Below are 15,179 nucleotides of genomic sequence, written 5' to 3'. Positions count from 1 at the left end.
GTACTGTGCAGGTCGGCTACCAATCACGACATGCCTTTGCCCTGACGTCAGACGCGATTTAGTCTTTTTATCTTTTTGTCTTTCATTATAGCACATAAAATATACCATATTTCAGATAACCCCTATATTTAGTAATCTTTGTCCCAATTTCGCACTTTGGACATTCACACTTGCTTGGATTTTTCATTTATCCATTGTATCTGGCCCACGTTTGGTCCCATCATTGCCATTGTATTGCGGTTGGACTGTACATTTACATCAAATGTTGACTGCTTAGTGCCGGAAGTGGGTAAGTGCAATAGCTGCCCTGTGAACATTTGGCAATTTACGCACAGTATATTGTACACTTCTAGGCATGGCAGCTACACATGGCAAGCTATTGCACTTACCCACTTCTGGCACTGAGCAGTCAATATCCTTGGTATCAGATATTCAATCAGTTAGACTATACTAGAAATATCAATTGAATGAACACAGCCATCAGTACTACTGAATGAACACAGCCTTAGATGAACTAAGTAAAAGAGTTGTATCATCAGCATACATTACACACTCAGGCAGAGAGTTAACAAATACACAGCCTGACATAGCATGACGATTGTTTGCGTACACCGAGAGATGTACGCCAGTATGTGCGCCTGTGCGTGCATAATGCGGAAGTAAATCCAACCATGCCAATGCACTCGTGATTGGTTATTCATACACTCCTATATCAAAGCAGCCAATCAGAAAAGCTGTTAGAAAAGTACGAAACATGTATTGATTGTGTATATTGTGCACTCCGCGTACTACGAGCAGTGTTTCGCGCGCATTCGCGTCGAGTAGGATTGATTCATTTTTCGGGCGGGTTGATGCATTTATATTTGGTTCTGTTTTCCAACATTTTTAGTGATAATTTGTTATATAAAAAAAGTAAAAATCACATGTTTTTTCTTCTCGTGTATGAAATAGATTAATAAACTTGTATTACTTATTGCTCTAGAAATTAGACAAAATAATGCACTTGCGCTGATGTTGATGCATCTAATGCACTCCCCCTTCGGGCTCGTGCATTAGACGCATCAACATCAGCTGCGTGCATTATTTTTTGTCTAATTTCTCTCCCAATAAGTAATACACGTTCATTAACCTATAAGTATTGTGTCAAAGGTTGTGCGTTCGTATTGTAGGTTGGATCAAATAAAGCTGTGCTCATTGAATTGAAATTTCTAGTATAGTGTAAAGACTCCAAGTAATTAGGTAGCTTATGGAATAAAGCTTATAATCCTTCAATAGAAGTTTTCTGTGCTAGCTAGGCGAATGCTCTTTTACACAAAGGATAAGCAGAAATCCTTGCCTCCATAGTAACTTCAATGCATGATGGTAGAACTACCATCCCTTACTGATTATGAAAATGTCAAGTTAGATAATGTACAGACCACATGACATATGACTTCATTGCCAGGCAGTATGCGCGCGAATTGTGGCAATTTCAATAGTTTGCTCAGGGCACGTGCATTTTAAATCACCCACCACATTTCATATAGTACAAGAAAGCAATTGAACAGTGTAGAGGTTCGTTCATGCATATCTATAGACCAGTCCCTCGCCTTTGTTGATAAACAATGATGTCAAGTGGTCTATATGTTAAGTGTCTTATACAACCTTTGACCTTGCAACCTTTGGAATATAAAACAAGATTTCCCTTAAAACAACTTATACTCTCTTGTAGGGAATAGCACTGTTCTCCTACTATGGTCCATTTCATCTTGGGTTGGTGTAGGAGGTCTCCGTGGAGAGGCTGTAAATCTTCTCGGAGATTGCGACCGCCTCTCAGGTGACCTATGACCTGGGGTCGCTGCTCTTGGTGGCATGGGAGGCTTTGGTGCATCTTCTTTAAATGCCTTCTCTAAAACCGACGCGAGCCTCTCGTAAGCAGCAGCTAGCCTCTCATAACCCTCACCTTTCTTCTTACTTTTTCCTCTGCTTGATGACTCTTGTTTGCTTTTCTTTGACGAATGTTGTTCTCTGGTGACTTGGGCCAGGATATTAGAGGAAGCAAGCTCTGGAAACTGTTTGGCCAAGTGAATAAGTTGTTCTGTTGAATATGGTGGTCCTCCTGGTGCCCCTTGTGCTGCAGGAGGTTGTGCGTACCTGTCATGGTAAAATTAATTCAGTTAGTAACTTCTATGCTAAGTCTTTGAGTTAATATCGGGCTTTCCACCCAGATAAACTTTCTTCGATTGAAAATGTTTAATTCCCAGATATCGAGGCAAACTTCATATGAATAATTTTGACGATAAGTAAGTACAATTTCACCCACCAAAGAGCTATCGAAGATTAATTTTCAATTTTCCATTCAAAACCATTTTGTCCTCAATAAAATTGAAATAAATGTCAACATTTTTATGGCGCCTTTTCGATTTGTTCAAATTAAAGGCCCATTCAGTGATATGCTCATCCGGATGATCGTAAAAAATCATCAAAATTCAGAATGTGGTACATTTGTCATTGTCATAGATGTGCTAACATAGCCTGTGAGTGGTTTAGCCCACAGCTGTGTATTTAAGACAAAATAGGACATTTTACATGAATCTGTAATTTAGTTACTGACAGTATCTAAATTAGCTACATGTATTTGAATGGGGCTTCAACTTTGTCAGTACTGCTGTTTTCTTTGTTTTTTTGCCAAATTTGTCATTTCAAAAATACCAAATGACAATTTGAATGACTTGTCCTTCACTTTTAAGCATTTTATAAACAATTTTATTTTTTTTACACTTGTGCTGGGATCACTGAATGGGTCTTTAAGCGCTTTACATTTTGTTCCGCTGCTACTAGGATATCATATATGGCTGCCAACAACAACAACAGCTCTGGTACCACAACCCCTATATAATCTGTTGCAGGGTTGTTGTTTTTGTGTTGTTAACCATTGCGTATATGCACACAACATCTCACCAAAAGAGTCTTGTGACATCTCACCATAAGCATCACAAATTATTAATTCAAGTCCTATATTTTGTCTATTTTCTTTAACCAGGCATGAGAATGATCATCCATGAAAAAACCTGAAAACTTTGAAAAAGCCTGAAAAAGCATGTGAAATGGGCTAAAAAGGCCAAAAATATGCTGAAATTAAAAGAAATTGCAGAAATGTGGACCACAAAAAAGCAGGAAATCCTCCAAAAGCAGGAAAATTCTCATGCCTGTTTAACACACAAAATATCTACCAAATTAATATTCTCTTAATGTGGGTCTACTTTTCAGCGTAGTGGTAAAAGCCGAACATTTCCTGCCTGTTACGAACTGATCGAACTATTCCCTGGCAAAGTTATGTAATAATTGGATTAACTACCATAGCAATAGGGTAAAACAATTTTGAATATACCTCACTTCACTAGTACGTTCACGCGGTACCTCTGCATTGAACCATATCATGCTGATCACTCTCACCTGTAAAATTAGTATTTTTGACAAGAACGGTACTGTATTCAATCTATGATTGTAGACATGCACAGGTGATGAGTGCAACCTGCTTGTAGTGCAGCCTGATATATTCAAAAATTGTTTTACCCTATTGCAATGATAGGTAATCTGATTATTACATCACTTCGCCAGCGAATAGGCCACCTTGCTCCTACATGATTGATCAATACTTCCATAAAATGATCATTGATCAATGTATGTATGATGACATACCCTTGGTGTTGCTGTGTTGTCTGCTCCCCTGTTGACCATGTCTGGTATCCTGCAGCAGCTTCACCATAGGTTGACTGGTGATAACCTGTCTGCTGCTGATACTGGTATTCACTACCTGCTGCTGCTGGTGCTGGTTGCTGATGATGAGACCACTGACTGGTTGCCTGGTAACTAGACTGCTCATATCCCGAATATCTGTTTACACAAGGAAGGAAAAGTTAGGACTGAAGCACAGACATAATTTCCTGAAACTGTTTTAACATTTCCTGAAAATGTGTATTTCCCTATAGTATACTTTGTACAGGGAAGATCCAAGCAAAATTTCCTGAAATCAGGAAATTTCCTTAAGGTTTACATCCCTGAAAAGTTTTAACTCTTTTGAATTTTACTCTGCTGATGATCGGTCTGGTATACATCTGGCTCTTGAAGTGACACTAACACAGCTTTAAAAAAGGGGGATGAACTTGTGTTCACAGGACGGAGTGCCCATCTCTCTTACAAAGCGATTGGGCAAGACTTCTTCATGAAATGTTACTGTGGGGGGTGGGGGTCGCTACACCTCCTCCACAGCAAATCTGTTACTTCCCCAGCACTGAATAAGGCCAGTACCCATTTGCACACCTGGGTGGGGAGAGCCAGTAAGAGGTGTAGAGCCTTGCCTAAATGCTCAACATCTTGATCGAATTGAACCAATAGTAAAATGAACAATTTTAGTGTTGCTTAAAACAAAAAATTACATGAACCTGCAAGCTTATTTTGGCTGTAATTCAAATCGATTTTTTGTGTAACACCCCAAGTTATTCGAGTTGATTGTCTCACATATAGCTTTGCTGATGAATATAGGTAACCCTGGAGCTGACCTACAGATAAACAAGACAAACATATACTTACACTGGTGCTGGAGCAGGTGGTGGTATAGGTGACGGTGGTACTGGTGGTGCTGGTGCCTGCTGTTGCTGCTGACTAGCCCAAGATGAGTAGTCATATCCACCATGCTGTTGCTGATCAGTAGCTGGCCGATATCCTTGCTGTCCATACTCCTGGTGGTGCTGCTGACTAGTACTGGGCCACGCATAGTTAGAATAGTGAACATCTGATGCTACGGCACGATCAGATCTCTTGTCTTCTGGAGATCCCCAGAGTCCTGGTCCTCTCTGGTAGTTGTCTTTATGTTCTCTGTCATACCTGAAGAAATAAATGAAAATATATGAAAAATAGTCATGTAATACATATTTGTACATACTTGACTTACCTGCACAGGACGTTGTCTGTCCTTGCACCCTGCCGAGTAAGCCTCCTCCATTCAGTTATGTCCGCTGCTTGTGTTGCTGATTTGATAAGAGGACAAAGGCTAATACCCCATTCATCTTGAATTCCTTATTCAGACACGTTGATCTTAGTCAGACATTTGGAGTTACTATACCCTGCAAAAATCAAGGCTTTATTCGATGTATTTGTGATTATTCATGCAATAAAGATATTAGTCAATTGCGTGCGCATTGTTCATGTATTAAACACTGAGTTACTAACACTATTATTAAGTACCGTACATAACAATTGTGTAAAAATCACAACTTGAGGGCAGTAAAATGTAGTAACTGAATAACTCACTCACTCTTACTCCCTCCTCTCTAAAAAAAACAAGAAAGAAGTATGTTGTCAAGCCCTCATATTACTCACCTGTAGTCAGAATATTTGTTGCCTTTTTGGTATTTCTTGTAAATGCTACTTTTACTCTTCCTCTTCTTGGGATAATCCTCATCCTGGTAGCTGTAACCATCATCGTCTTGTTGGGAGTCATAGCGCTTTCTGGAAGATGGACGCCCTTTCTTGTAACTCTTTGAGGCAGGTTCAGCAGGAAGTGGGGGTTCATCTGGGGTTGGCAGAAGAACAGGTCTGCTTGCTTCCAACAGTGGCTGCTTAAATGTGGGGGTTTCAAGTAATGTTTTTCTGAAAATTCATGGTAAATCAAGAAAAAGTTCCTTGGAATAGTTACATGTACATTGTAATGGTACATATGCTGCAACATCATACCACATTTACATTTCACTTCTGCACTGCCCTTACATTTGTATTAAAACACTGAGAAATGAGTACTTGTCCAGTTCATACACCTGACAATTTCTATTAACCACAACACAAGCATATGAATTCCCAAGCGTCATTTTCATTTAACCTCTTGCCGAAAATTAAACTTTCCCAACTTAACCCAGACTTCTGAAACATTCATAATTAACATAACTTCGTCTGTGCATTGTGTGGCCTAATTCTATTTAATTCTAAACTAAATAAAAGCCACTTATGTAAATGTGCTCATTCATTACTCTTTTACGCTACCAAAACATTCAACATGCCACAAACTAACCAAGGCAAGACTGTTTTATGTATCATTAAAAACTTACCTGCCTTTTGGCATTGATCTCATTCATTTTTTGTCCAGGTCCAACTTATCAAAGTTGATGAATTCAAATTGAATGTTGACCAGTATTGTCGGTCTAGCTACATGAAGCTAACCAAGTATACATTGTATCCATGTTTAAGATACATGTGTATGCTTTTCACATTATGTTTGTTTGTTGGATGGTTGATTCTTATTATTTTTTGTTCTCATGTGGCTTGATGTATGAAACTGACACAGTTTTTTTCAATTGACATTTTACATCTAGATTATTAAAATTGCAGCCAAATTCATCTTGTATTTGTACATGTATCATACACTTTTGAGAATGTTGAATATATGTATAATACACAGCAAAATTACTGATCTTAAGATCAATTTTAATTTTTGGATGTCATGTCACACTTTGGGCACCAACTTCACAGAATTACCTGTATGCTTTTTTGTTCATGATGGGGATGTCTCTTGCTCCTTATATATTGACTATCCTTTGTCATTGTATAAGGTTGGAGTTTTCTGACAATTTCATCATATTCCTTGAAATATTTTTGTCTTTTTAAAAAATTTGTATGGTTCTGTTTGATTTGCATTAATCATGTCGCTGAGCCATGAGCATCTTTCTTGATGGATACAGGTGCATAACAAGTTTTCATTATCATTAATAAATATCATACCTGTTTATAGTAAATCATTTTGAACTTGTATTTTGACTCAGCTTATCATGATAATAACAAGATCACAAGTTCATGCCAGGTTTAGTGCAATCATCATGTTGATAATGATTTTAAACTGTTAATGAGTCCTTTTTTTCTTTAAACTGGTTTATTGGTGGTTGTTGTTTTCGGGTGATCAACTGATGATGTGCAATTTCATCTTTGAATCCAGAATAATTTCTTATACCTGGTGAATGATGTTATCATGCTTTTGTTATCAGTGCAGTATTTAGTGTAGCAATAAGAGATAGTTTTTGTACTTCTGTACTTCTATACAAAGTGTTTGCATTATATCTGCCATTATCACATAACTTCTCTTTCATGGATTGATAAAGCATTAATTCATTTTGTAAACATATATTGTATAAGTACATGTATAATCATATTGGTGGGTGTGTGCTTGCTGATCAGATTGAAACCAGTGAACATTACCGTACCAAATACTGAAATGTTTGCATGTATTTTGAATGAATTTTTGCTGAACAATTGGTACTGGGCAAGTCTGATAAGATAATGTATCCTTTTGTCTGAAATGTCCCATACATAACAACAAGCCGCAGCTTTAAATAAAGAACTTTAGCTGAGAAATAATACATGTACATGTATGCTCTTATTGATTGTTCCAGTCATGCATTTTGAATCCTTTTTTAAAGGAGATGTACACTCTTTAAATTTCAAAATGCCATAATATGTCCGTTATTGTGGGCTTGCCCTAACTACAGCCTGTGGATATCGAGCCTGTCTATGTAGTGTGCCTTATTGTAGTACATTTGCATGTATGTATCCATGTACATGCAAAATGTTCAGTTTACAATGTATGAGGTATGTATTCATGAGTGTTTTAGCAGTACCTGTGAGACACAAGTTGTGGGATTTAATATATTCATCTCTTACATGTAATATTAAGTTCTTACTTCTTTTTAATCTTGGTACATGTATGCTTGTACACTCACATGTAGAATGCTGATTTTTGAATGATTTTGTCCATTTTATTGAGCCTGTACAATCATGTTTTTGTACAATCCCTTTTGTCTGAATCGTCCCATTTGCAACATGAAGCTGCAGCTCTTTTAAAATAAAAGAACTTCAGCTGACAAATAATATGTTCTTATTGTTGCTGTGATGGTATGAAGGTGTACAATGTGCACACTCTAAATTTCAGAATGTTATAACAGGCTTCATGGACTTGTGAGATATACAACATGCTCATCTCTCGATATGAAGTTCTCACTTCTTTAACCTCATATATGCTTGTACATGTACACTCACTCACATGTAGAACGCTGATCAGATTGAAACTGTTGAACATTACCAAATACTGCCAGTATGATATGTGCATATATATTTTAAGTGATGTGTTAAAAGTGTACAATCATGTATCATACTTAAAAATTGTACTGGGCAAGTCTGACAACTATCCTTTTGTCTGAAATGTCCTTTGTGTATAGACATGATGTTTCCGCTTTTAACTTCAACTGAGAAATAAATAATGTGCTCTTATTAATTGTTACAGTGATGACGTTCTAAACCTTTTTTACAGATACATACATGTATACATGTACACTCTCGTAACATGCTCCTTATCCTGGACTTGACCTACTTATACAGCCTCTCTCATCTCAAGTTGAGAGTAATGCAATGTTGGATTTTGCAGCACAGGCAGATTCGAATTGCATGCACTAACCTAATCCTGCGGGGGGTCTACGCACAGGTAGTAGGGCAATTTTTCGTACACCGGCGAAGTAACCCGCAAAGAAACACAGATTCAAATCTGCCCCTGCAAAATCCAACATGGTGTTACTCTCAACTTGAGATGAGACACACTACATGTATACAACCTGTGGAGATGTGCCTTTGTTGTATGCACATTACACATAATGTACATTTCACATTTACAACCATGTATGCACAATGTACAGTTTAATGCAGCATCTGTAAAACCCAAGTTGTGGAATTTAGTACAACATGCTCATCTCTCAATTCAGAGTTCTAACTTCTATGTGTGTACACTCATAGCATGACCTTTTAAATGTGTTGGGTACAAAATATCATACTCCACATTATGAGGTCAACTTGTGAGCTACTACATGTATATTGAATGGAGGTCACAATGTATAACCATGCCATGAGAGTGAGACCATTTTTACTCATTTACTGAGCAAAATATTGTGTACATACGTGTGTACATGTATGATGCAACAATGATGGATTGCTTTTAAGTTACCCTGGGATGTCGATAACTACAGCATTCCCTGCAAAGTATAAAAATACAACAATACTACCTTTCAAAATAATTCATCCAGTATACCTTTTTCTGGCAGGGGACCGACTTCTGAATCTCTGTTCTTTGGACTTGAACCCATCTTTGTTAGGGAATCCGTGACCACGCTTTGGGAGGCTTGAAATCGCTTTCCACATCTTCATCGTAACCAGTATCAGTTTCATTAAATTTGTCCGCGCCTCGACCTCTTCCACTGAAGCTTCTTCTTCCACGACCTCTACCCCGTGGTCTACTGGCACCACGCCCCTTACCACGACCTCTAATACCAAAACCACGACCTCTAGTACCAAAACCACGACCTCTAGTCCCGAAACCACGACCTCTAGCACCAAACTTGGCCCCTCTACCTGTACCACCCCTTATCTACACCCCTCCAGGAGGTGGCTCTTTATGAACATATGGCCACTCTCCTCGAGCTAGTCTTTCCGTCTGCTGTGCTTGGTGCCATCTAAACCAATCCAACTGTGGGTGCGTCCTCTGACGTATCCTGGCTTACCACGTGGAACAGCGCCACCAATACTGAGGCAGACATGGCTTGACACGTGCTTGAGTTCCAAGAATTTCAGTGTTGTTCACGGCTTTGAGGCATCTGATGGCATCGTCATCGTTGTCGTATTGGATAAAAGCATAGCCACCAGGATTGTGTCCAATGTAGATTTCACAGTTGCCAAAGGTTCAAAGACTTCCTTCATGTCCAGTTTGCAGGCTTTGTGGTTGAGGTTTCCAACAAAGAGACGCCCCATTACTGGCATTTCGATCTGTGAAAATGGATAAAATTAAGAATTAAACGTTTTGTTAAGAAATCATATTAAGTGCGGCGATGCATATCTTACAAAATGTAGATTTGTACACTATACCATAATATGAGGCTCCGATGTCTACATTGTGTAAGTACAACAACACATGCAGAAAATGATGAAAATGCAAAGGTTTCTGAATTCAACAACCTGTCTCAGCTCAGTAGGTTTTGACTTCCAAGCCAAATTCAACAATTTAAATGAAGAAAATGCAGTACAAATCTAAATCTAGTATGTATAGTACGGTACCTGGTATGTAAAAAGTTAAGGGTGATGCTCTATGGATAAAAACAGTATGAAACAAGTTTGCACACAGGCCTACCTCAAAAAAACACGTTAACACAGCCGATCACGATGGGCGATAGCATCAAAAATGTTGCTAAAATTGCACGTCAACAAAATTTTAAACTGTTAAACTTTTCTTATTTCTCACAAACTTGTAATTGCTTACCGAGAGGAAGCTTTCATCCAGTTTTCTCTTGGACGTCTTCCAAAATTTTAGACTGTTCAAAATAGGCAAATTTTACTCAAACATACAGTTGACTTTTAGAAATTACTTTTGCCCAAATTTCAGCATTAACCCTACATCCTCGCTGCTTTTTGTAATTTTAGAAAACTTTTTTTCTCAGGTGCGGTTTTGAACCACCGACCCCTCGGGTGCCAGACACGTGGATGTGACTACATTTGTACCTTGCCATGGGTAGCTTGCCCGGCCAAGCTTTCCGCGACCATATGACTGTTCGCACGATGATGACGCAATAACATCACGTGCGATACCTGCCCGTGCCTATGTTTTGTGAATTGTGTTTTTTTGTTGCTTAGTAGTCTAGGGGGGTCACATCATTCTTTTATCTACAATATAAATGTTTGGCATTAAGTTTTTCAGAAGCATCTTGCAAAATGATGAAGATAGCAATTTAAATGGTTCAAATTGGATCAAGCGTTTTCGAGTTACGCCAATTTAAAAGTTCCGAAAAATGGCTGTTTTTCAGCATGATTTTGATAAAAACGCATGTTTTCGACAATATGGCATGTTTGAAGACTAAAAAAATCAAAATTATATGCTTCCTATGTCCGATTTTCACTTAAAGTTGCTGTATAACTGAGTCTTTCAACATAGATATGTCAAGAGGTACATCATTTGCTTCAGTTTTTGAAAAAGATTACTCCAAATATGGACTAAAACACCAAAATCAAGGATCGTCAGCACTTCATTTTAACCCCTTGCAGAATAAAATGGCAGATTTATGACAATCTCAGATTAAAAATATGAATTGTGAATGGCTGCATTTACACTAAGCCAACTCTAACCCTTGGGTTGAAACACAAAAACAACAACAAAAGCTTCATGTGCATCAAAATATTGTGAGAAATTGCCTCCAAAGTGGGAAAAATCTAGAAAATCAAGGAAATTGCCGCTCAATGTAAAAAAGTGCTACAGAATGAAACAGCAAGTTACGGACACCCTCGAATAAAAATATCAACTTTGTACATCCATATTCAAGGTAAAACAACTCTAGGACTTCAAGTTGGACCACTGCAGTAGATAAAAACAACAAGTTGGTCATAATATGTTGATAACTACACTCCAGAAATGGAAAAATATGAAAACTTCACAAGTAAGGTCAACAATTTCTATGGGAAAATACACAGGAAAATGGCTAAAAAACAAATGTTTCAATATATTGCCATTTTTTAACCCAACATCCTAGAAATTTCTTGTTTACGCCAAAAGAAAGATATTTTTGTGGAGATTCAGGAAAAAGGAGTCTCAATTTGATTGCACATGTGGCACACAGTAGGGTAACTCATCATCTACAGTCATCATATCAAAATTTCACCCTTGGACAGCGTTTCCTATGGGAAAATACACACGTTTCGGGCAAAAAAACATCAAATTTTCAAATTTATCGTAGAAAAAAAAAAGTTGTGCCAAAATAAAGATACATTTCTCATGGTTCAGAAAAAGTAACTTTAAAATTCACTACATCGTTGGCACCGGTCGAAAAACTCACTTTCTAAAGGCAATTTCTTAATTTCTTCATGGGATCCAGACACTGGTCTTTGCTGATAAATAATCTGGTGCTTTCACAGAGCCGCCGTGTAAAATTCAAAAGGTCAATAGACCTAAAAATATTTTTTTGTAACTACACATATACTAAATAAATATTTGAAAATGTTTAGGTCTCTATGAAGAAAACAATTTGATATTTTTTATGCTCAAAACATGCCATTGTTCATTTATGGGTCGTATGCAGACACCTAATGAGCTAATGTGTGACCCCCCTATTAGTACCGTTAGGGTTAAGAGAATTTAATAACATTGCAAAAAATGTCAATGCTGTCTGACCGAAAAACGATAGCCACATACTCCAGCATCGAATGGGTAACTATCATACGTGCAAATTTGAAGCTATAGTTTTAAGTAAACCGCACGCATTCTCTCCATCTTCTTCGTCATCATTTTCGTATGAATATTGATAATTTGCTGCATCATCATCTGAAATAGACGAGGTGTAACTTGAACCATGAAATGAAGGACTTCTTGTCCTTTGTCGACTTTTGCGCTTTCTCTTTTGATTCTGTCCATCATCGCTCATACTGGGACTTCTGTTTCTATATTTGCGCCTCTGTTCCGGGGTCCTACTTCTACTACGACGCCGATTTTCATAACTTCTTTGACTTGATCCAGCACTGTAATTACGCTGTCGACTGGTCTCTGGACTCTGACTTAGCGCACTTCTGTAGCTTGGACTTCGACTTGTATAGCTTGCAGGGCTAAGTGAGTTTCTCCTATTTCTTGGTGCAGGGCTAACCGATCTTGCCCTTCTATAATTTGGACTTGGAGTTCGACTGAAACTGGCAGGGCTTTGCGGGTAATTTTGAGAGAGCGGACTGTGGCTAGGACTTCGACTTCGGTGCTTCACTGGACTTCGACTTAAACTTCGGTTATAGCTATCGAAACTTCTGACCGATCGACTCCGCGAACGGGCCGGCGACCTCGACCGATAACGCTCCCGTTGCTGGCGATTTCGTCGTGCAGATTTTGCTGGATTAGACTTCGATGAAAATGGGCCTTGAAAGCCACCATGCCCACTACTATTACTATCATTGTCACTGTAAGATGCGTTATTATTTCTGTCGCTCATGTCACTAAATTCAGAACCCTTTTCTTTGAGAAATTTAGGAAGAAAACCCTGCCAATTCTTGCCACGATCCATCAGGACAAAACACTATGCAGCGTGAATACGAAGGTCACAGGTCAGGTCAGGTATTTACAGCTCGTCTTCTCAATTAAGAATTTTTTACGGCTAACAAAAAGGGTCGCCAATCATAGGCATTGCTGGCGACCCGGGCGCTGAGCGGGATCGGCCCTTTTCAACTTTTTCTCACCCAAATACATACAATGACCCATTTTTGTGTTACTGTCCCCCACCCTATGACATCCTTTTTAAATATTTCGGGAAGGAGCACACCACTAAATAATCGTAATAGGCCTAAAAAATGTGCCAGTTATCTTTGCTCGTTTTTGATAATTCCTGATTTGAATACTGGAAATGTAAGCAACTAGACAATAAGCTTTAAAATGATACCAAAATTATATAATTTTATAGCATCAATACTTAATTTTGTAAATATGACACGATCTGCTCCACGGGGGCAAAAGAGGCAGTTTTCTCAAAAATGTCAGGGGTCCCCTTTTTGACAAGAGAATTATGGGCAATAAACTCAATTTTCCCGTGAAAATTTGTGGTCAATTTTTTCAGGCCGCAGCCCCCCATTTTGCATCAGGCCCCCCTAACAAGTGTTTGTAAACGGTCCCTAACTCAAAAACATGTCTGGCGACTTGCCCGGGTTTTGTAGGAGCTGGTCAAATATGTTTCAAGGTATGGGTAGCCTTTCACATCGTTTTCCAGGTACGAAGCCGGTTTTTTTTTACATGCTCACTGTTTTTGACATGCTCTCAGAGTCAGACTGAACCTGTTTCTGCCCAACCTTTTAATTCGCGGACCTATTTTCTCAAAAATGCAACCTCAGTGAGTCAGTTCATGTATATAGGCTCTACACTTTTATGCTATAATTCGCTACTCTCTCTGAGACTCAGTACCTTTGGAGCCTGAGACTATATTTTGGATTTGAGTTGAGGCCCCTAAGATGTTGTTTCTGTAACTTAAGGTTGGTCTTAACTGGAATTATGGAAACATTTGAGAATTTGCACCAAAAATTCTCAAACAATGCTCAATTTTCAAAAAAATCATAAAAATGCCTGATTTTCGCCCAAATTTTAAAAACGGTTCCCTAGATATTTTTATCATAGTCTAGTTTTTAAAAATTAAAAAAACATTTTGTAAGTAAGTAATTTAGTAAGTAAGTAAGTAAGTAAGTAAGTAAGTAAGTAAGTAAGTAAGTAAGTAAGTAAGTAAGTAAGTAAGTAAGTAAGTAAGTAAGTAAGTAAGTAAGTAAGTAAGTAAGTAAGTATAAGTAAGTAAGTAAACAAAAACAAGTAAGTATTAAGAGTATAAGTCAAATAAGTATAGGTAAGGTACAAGGGGAGTAGGGGACTATCATTTTCTTCGGAAAGGAGGGGTCCCAAATATAATGAAGGGGGTCATATTTTTGGGAAAGAAAGGGGGGTCATAAAATTTTGATGACCAAAATGTCACAATGATGACCACATATTTATTCAAAAAGACAATTTTAGCTTGTAGAGGGTATAAAGGTGTAACGGTGGTGGTGGTGGTGGTGGGGGGATGTCAAAGTCATAAAATTGTGTCACCGGTAATTCAATAAACTACTACAAAATAATAATATATAATAAATCGAGTATTTTCGTCAATGGATGCAACGGCAGGGAGTATTATTAATTTTGTCTCCCTGAAGTTGCCTTATCAACAGTAATTGAAATAAAATGAAATAAATAAATAAATAAATAAATAAATAAATAAATAAATAAATAAATAAATAAATAAATAAATAAATAAATAAATAAATAAATAAATAAATAAATAAATAAATAAATAAATAAATAAATAAATAAATAAATAAATTAGTAAGTAAATAAATCGACAACAATTTTTGTCAGACAAGTATTCGCCCTCCGTCTTTGAGCCTATAATTAGTAGGCCTAGGCAAAGCACGTTTCAGAAAAGGTTTCAAATGAGACTCCGTAGCTACCGCAATATTGGTGACAGGCTGTCTGCAAAACATCAATTTTGACCTGGCTGAAACTGTTGGCGCGATTGAACAATTTGGGCTAATTTTCAGTAAAAAAATACATGTATGCAGCATTGGTAAGTTAATAATTTTTT

The 15,179-nt window shown here is 37.7% G+C and overlaps 1 protein-coding gene across 2 annotated transcripts; it reads right to left on the bottom strand.

Annotated features, from left to right (window-relative positions):
* Nucleotides 1–1,091: 1,091 nt before the first annotated feature.
* Nucleotides 1,092–9,827, bottom strand: LOC140149266 (uncharacterized). Of its 2 annotated transcripts, none has more exons than XM_072171557.1 (5): nt 9,101–9,827; nt 5,362–5,631; nt 4,573–4,866; nt 3,682–3,876; nt 1,092–2,133 (listed from the first exon to the last, which is right to left on the bottom strand). In XM_072171557.1, exons 1-5 carry the CDS (start codon nt 9,235–9,237, stop codon nt 1,686–1,688), a joined length of 1,344 nt encoding a protein of 447 aa, XP_072027658.1. In that variant the 5' UTR covers nt 9,238–9,827; the 3' UTR covers nt 1,092–1,685. The 2 variants fall into 2 exon arrangements, with proteins under 2 accessions (XP_072027658.1, XP_072027696.1); XM_072171595.1 differs by lacking the exon at nt 9,101–9,827 and adding an exon at nt 6,084–8,120.
* Between the last annotated feature and the right edge of the window lie 5,352 nt (nt 9,828–15,179).

The sequence above is a fragment of the Amphiura filiformis genome, chromosome 1 (assembly GCF_039555335.1).
Source record: "Amphiura filiformis chromosome 1, Afil_fr2py, whole genome shotgun sequence".
NCBI classification, from domain to species: Eukaryota; Metazoa; Echinodermata; class Ophiuroidea; order Amphilepidida; family Amphiuridae; genus Amphiura; species Amphiura filiformis.
The sequence above is the reverse complement of the archived record's forward strand: the minus strand, read 5'-3'. Positions and strand labels throughout refer to the sequence as shown.